The sequence below is a fragment of the Austrofundulus limnaeus genome, unplaced genomic scaffold (assembly GCF_001266775.1).
Source record: "Austrofundulus limnaeus strain Quisiro unplaced genomic scaffold, Austrofundulus_limnaeus-1.0 Scaffold925, whole genome shotgun sequence".
In the NCBI taxonomy this organism is placed as follows: Eukaryota; Metazoa; Chordata; class Actinopteri; order Cyprinodontiformes; family Rivulidae; genus Austrofundulus; species Austrofundulus limnaeus.
In genome coordinates this window covers 38,103-43,852 of record NW_013953327.1, presented here as the reverse complement: position 1 = coordinate 43,852, position 5,750 = coordinate 38,103, and the positions used below count along the sequence as shown (strand labels likewise).

The window sequence follows — 5,750 nt, the reverse complement described above, 5'->3', positions numbered from 1 at the left end:
TTAACTTAATTCTCAGTTTGATGTGGGAGGTTATCCTACGTGTCAAAACAAAAAAACAAAAAAATAAGAGTTCTGGTGATACATAATAACATCAAGAACAACAAATGTTTCCTGTACTCTTTAAAGGCAGCCTATTATGGGGGTTTTAGCACAAGTTAGGATCCATCCATCTGTGGGCTATACAAAACATGTTCATTTGATTTAATTCACAAAAAGAATCTCAAAAAATGAAATTTTACCTTTTCAGTTCTTCCTGTTCTTCAGCTCTCTCCAGAACGTGCTGTATGCAGAACTTGCTATGGAACGCCCCCTCCCCTATCCCCCCTATCTGTTTGTTTACTGTAGCTGCGCCCCCCGACATGGTAGAAGTTCCCAAAGTGAAATTATTTTCACAAACTACAGCTTTCTTTGGCAATATTGTTAGAACATTGTCATCAAAGATAAAAATAAAATTAATCCAGGCATCTCTGTTCTCCATGGCTGCTGTAAAAACAGAACAACTATCGTCTTTTGAGGAAGGGGGCGGAGCTTCACCTCGGGTTGCCTCGTGAGGAGCAGGACTCTGGTTTAGGTTGCTAGGTGACTGTTATTGTGACGTCAGAATAACGTGCTTTGAGAAATACCATGTTTCCAGATACCTAAAAATACAYGTAATTACAKCTAWAAAAYRRCTGGGTGCATTTGTTTGGTGTTTGGACTGCTTCTCTAAGCAGTAGAGACACAAAAGTAAGTTTAAAAACATGAAAAAAGTGAGTTTTGCATAATAGGTGCCCTTTAATGCAAAGCTGATGATAAAAATGTAATTTCTGCCATCAAGTTATTATTCAGCTGTTAGATTTTAGTCATAATGTGGGCCAATCCACAGCGTCTAAGCAGACGTTCTAAAAACAATAACGATGCTTGCCTAAAGTGCAGCTTGGTGCACGGCTGAGGAGCGTCTCCAGAGCGGACACAGTCCTCTTTGGTCCCGTGATCGCAGAACTCCTGGACCTGCGCCCGGCCACGGGAGCGGAACTTCTCCACGATGGACTGCTCCTTGGCCGTGCTGGCGTTGAGCAGCTCCAGAATCTCCTGACTCATCTGAAAAAAGTAAAAAATAAAATAAAATAAAATGAAACGAAATGAAATAAAAATAAAGAATAAAACATTCACACGATGCTGCGTTGCTCAGAGTCCTCGGAATGATTCTGCTCACCTTTTTGCTCTGCTGCTCCTTGGTGGACTGCTGGTTCAGGAGGTTTTCGATCTCCATGTCCAGGTGGGACGACTGGTTTTTGCTGGTTCTCCCTTTCTTCTCGGCTGCGCTCCCCGCAGAGGAAGACGTGAGCTGAGACGAAGAGGCCGGAGTCAGGGAGGAGGAGGACGAGGAGGAGTGTGGCGGAGAAGCAGCGCTCGGGAGCGAGGGCGAGAAGCCGCCGGCTCTTTTGCTGACGCTCTGCTCCTCRGCTTTCCTCTTCACTCCGGTCCTCTGGGCTCCAGCCCCAGAGCCGATCATGGCCCAGAGTTTCGTGTGGTCCACGGCTACCACGACCGTGGAGGAGGCTGTAGAAGATGAAGACGCAGAGGAATGCTGTCGAACCTCGATGAGCTCCTGAGCTGAGAATTTAAGCAGCAGGCTCTGGATGCATCCATGACTGACAGTTCCTTCAGACTGATGAGAAAGAAACACAAAGAAACAAAATAAGAAAAAATAAAACAAGTTAAACATTCCCGTGTTTCACATTGAAACAGACTTACACGGCTGAGCTCGTTGGTGATGGCCAGAGAGTCGGTCGGCAGCGACAGACTCAGATCAGACAGATATCCCAGCAGGCTTTTCTCTAGTTCAGGGTCTGGCGGTTTTTGAGTCTCCTCCTGAGACGTGGGCAGGACTGAAGGAGCTGGACTGTCACTCCTGGCTGCTGAACCTTCACTGCTGCTCCCAACATCTGAGACGTGACRAAGATAAACTCAGAGAAAACGTACACACTGTGCATCGAAACCAATCAGAGAATAACATGGAAATATGAAATGGGATTTAATCTAGATTATTTCAAAACACTCCTAGAATGAATTCAAGTTCAGTGTTATATAGTTTTCTGCACTCATAGAGACTCAAACTACACAACAAAATGTATTTAACAGCTAAAAGAGTGGATTGTGCATCATCTGTCCCATTTACAAACTTGCCTAAATAAAAAGGTTTTAAGACAAGATTTAAAAAGATCAAGATCTGAGGCAGCTCAAGTCTACATAGTTAGTTCCACAGTCTGGGTGCAGYRACCAAAAAGKCTTGACGGTCACACCAATGTTTATGTTTGGACTTTGTAACAAACAGTAAAGAAGTCAGTCTCTCTAACGAAAAACTACCAGATCAGTTAAGTAGGGTGGGGTGAGACTATTAAGAGCTTTAAATGTGAATAATAAAAGCTTAAAATTAATTCTAAATTCTAAGAAAATGGAGAGAAAATAAAACCGGGGTGACGTGCTCACGTCTTCAAGTGTTGGTTAGAAGACGAGCCACAGGATTCTGAACCAGTTAAAGACGTCTGATGATTAGATTGGACTCCTACATACAAGGCGTTGCAGTCGATTCTTGAACTTCAAATCCATGTCAAAGTTTTTGACTGTGGGTCTGAACTTAAACGTCAACCAAGTTACTCACCAAAACAGAAACACATTTAAAACAAAAAAAAACCCCAGTGTTTTTAATGAATGAATGAACCAATATCAATTGAACAATTTGTACAACTTCAATGTTGATGTTTTTACACTCAAAGGAATATAAAATATTTCATTCACTTCAAGTTACTACCCAGCTGACTCAAAATAAATGTTTGAACTGTGCCTGTAGATTTCCAGTCAAATGCCACTTATATTGAGACGAAAAATGTTAAAGTTCAGTTTGTGTATAGATGTTAAATTTCTATTAGATTTTTACTTGTCAACTTCCGGTGTGCTTCTGTCAYTACAAATTCCTTGCATGAGTAACATCTTGGCACTTTTACATCTAATTTCCTACTTTTTGATTAGTTTATGTGCACCTACACCGCCAGAAAAAAAAGGCAATACGTGTTTTTACTTAGTGGGAAACACACAAGCCCCCCGCAGGCCGCTGTGTTCGCAGGGTCTACCCGGCCTGGAACTCACCCGCGGCGGACAGCTGCGCCGGGTCTTTCCGCCGCCGCTGCAGCCTCTCCCGCAGAGAGTCCAGCTGCTTCTTGTGCGCCTGGATGTTGCTCCAAGTGTCCGACATGACGAGCTGAATTACACAAGAACGCAAGCTCCAAACGTCTGTCACAGGGAGTACCAAAATATAAAACTGATTGAAAACTATTCGCGCTCGAAGGAACAAAGTGTGTGGTCCGCAACGAAATAAAGCCCCGGCAAGCATTTCCTGCAAGACTAAACGTTCCGGGGAAAATAACATTAATTTTTTTTATCAGTGGCTGATAATAATGGTTAAATTTTCTAAATGATTAGAGCTMTATATTCATTTTATAAATAACGTAGTTAAACTTTTTATCAGTTCATTGTACAAAATATAAATAAATATTTGCCGGATTCATTTTGAAGACGGACCGCAGCGATTTCCGGTGTTGCTGAAATTAAAAGCCTTAGCTTTCTTTTTCTTTGTGCTAAACCTGAGCACATTGTTGGTTCTTCAATAAAAGTATTAGTATACAGAAGTAGACTTTTATATTTAGCAATTATTTGTTAACATTTAGTTTGGCTGTTGCTCCTGTCTTTTTGGGGGGCTTTAGTTGAAGTGAAGATGGCGGAAAAAGAAGACAGCGGTGAGCCTGGAAAGGACAAAAACGAGCTGCAGGTTATGAAGGCAAGTTCATCATCAGCATCTCTCAGTTAGTGTGCCATGTTGTTGTTGTAAGTGGTTGACTTGAGGTCATTTTGACGTGATGCGCCTRAGGATTGCGTTATAAAAAAGGTAACTGTTTTGATGCTGTTTCAGGTGCATCAGTCTGTGTATTATGAATCTACAGACAGGCCTATCTGCTCTCAGAKCCAACTTTTTGTAGTTATTCATGTTAGCTTTATGGAAGTCTGCTAATGTTAACATCTACACTTAATGCTTCTTGGAAATAAATATTATACCCTTAGAAATTCTGTTGATTTCCCATTTCARTTGTGCTACCGTTATAAGKAAMGTGCATTTGTGGGATGAGCAGTAGAGCTGAGTGTGTGGGTTGTGTACATGAAATTTTTACCAAATCTTCTCCGCCAAACTGCTTATTTTGCTGTTTGACACTTGTTTTGTGCTTCTGGTACCCCCAGGCGCTGCCCATCAGGTGCTYGGTATAAGATTTATTGCCAAGAAGTATTGTTACCACAAAGAAATAATCTACCACATATTCCCTAACTTTTTCTGCTAAGTCCAGTTCTTGCATATGACAGCCTTTGGTATCAGTGCCTATTATGCTTGAAGTAAGTCAGAGGTAAGTTACCTAATAAACAAACTTTCCTTGCCAAATGATCAGGTACTGGACTAGAAATGAGTGTAAAAGAAGCCAAACTCCAAAGAAAAAARCAGAAAGAGCTGCTGTTTAAAATCTATTTAAGATTTACAAGATTTTTGACTTTGGAAGCAAACCATAAAGATTTGAAGGGTAACAATGCTTATATGAATGTTTTGTTTTGATTTACCCACTATTAATATTCCTTTAAAATCCTCTATCCTGCTGTGCAGCTTTAAAACAAATCACAAATTAAACATCAAAATGTGCAATTTCATTTTGGGAGCAGAACGTTGTATGATTTGGTCCGTTCCCATTAGTCATCTAATAATAATGATCTAATTATCACTCACCCACTCTTCCAACACAGGAGCTCGTAGACGAGCTGTATAAATTCAGAGACTGTTATTTTGAGACGCACGGCGTGGAGGATGCTGGACGGAAGCAGAGCGACGTTGCACGGGAGGTGGAGCGTACTCTGAAAAAGCTGGAGGAGAAAGAAGGTGCCCGTGCTGCTCTCATCTCCCAAACGTTTACTCTCCAGTTTGCAGAAACTCATTCAGACGTCTGCTTTTTTTTTTCCTCCCACCTTCTCATCAGAGCGCTTCAAACACAAAGCTGAGTTTTTGCTGCAGAAGGGCAGGTGTCTGAATGCAACGCCGGACTTCAGCGCCGTGGCAGAGGAGTGCCTTTCCCGTGCTGTGAAGCTGGAGCCTGGCCTGGTGGAGGCTTGGAACACGCTGGGGGAGCAGTACTGGAAGAAAGGAGACCTGGTCGCTGCTAAAAACTGCTTCACCGGCGCTTTGCAACAGGTGAAAATGAAGCAATGACAGCTGACACTTYTGGAGAGTTTGAGCTTTATATAACATCACCTCTGTCTGCTTGATCTGTTTTTGTAGAATAAGAACAAAGTGTCTCTGCGCAGCCTGTCCATGGTGCTGAGGCAGGCACCGGCGGCCAACAGCGATGAGAAAGGCCAAGTGGTGATGGAGAGTGTGGACATGGCCCGGCAAGCGGTCCAGCTGGACCCCACTGATGGGACTTCATGGTGTGAGTAGAGCTTTGTATGCAGGGTTCCTACAGTTTAAGGCAAGTTAAATTTAACACTTTTTAATGCCAARTGAAATTAAATTTAAGACCAATTTCATAATAAACACAAATGACTAAATAACAAAAACAGCAGAAACCCATGAATCAAAGTATTCTTGGTTGAATTACTTAAATATTGCTGATAGACCAATTTTTTTATCCATATCTAATTGCTTTATTGTCAAATCAGTGTTTCCCCTACCATTATAC

At 42.0% G+C, this 5,750-nt stretch overlaps 2 protein-coding genes across 2 annotated transcripts in view; one reads left to right on the top strand and one right to left on the bottom strand.

Annotated features, from left to right (window-relative positions):
- mettl3 (methyltransferase like 3) overlaps positions 1–3,361 on the bottom strand; it is a gene marked incomplete in the record, with an annotated part of 9,916 nt that extends 6,555 nt beyond the window's left edge. The window contains 4 exon segments of the mRNA XM_014029597.1: positions 905–1,080; positions 1,196–1,651; positions 1,738–1,928; positions 3,130–3,361. Of these exon segments, the coding sequence (XP_013885051.1) occupies positions 905–1,080; positions 1,196–1,651; positions 1,738–1,928; positions 3,130–3,235 (929 nt within the window).
- Positions 3,362–3,555: 194 nt separating this feature from the next.
- Positions 3,556–5,750, top strand: part of ttc5 (tetratricopeptide repeat domain 5) — a 10,059-nt gene continuing 7,864 nt past the window's right edge. Inside the window, exons 1-4 of the mRNA XM_014029598.1 lie at positions 3,556–3,817; positions 4,822–4,954; positions 5,052–5,263; positions 5,351–5,501. Of these exons, the coding sequence (XP_013885052.1) occupies positions 3,755–3,817; positions 4,822–4,954; positions 5,052–5,263; positions 5,351–5,501 (559 nt within the window). The 5' untranslated portion in view covers positions 3,556–3,754. The remainder of the gene's footprint in view (positions 3,818–4,821; positions 4,955–5,051; positions 5,264–5,350; positions 5,502–5,750) is intronic.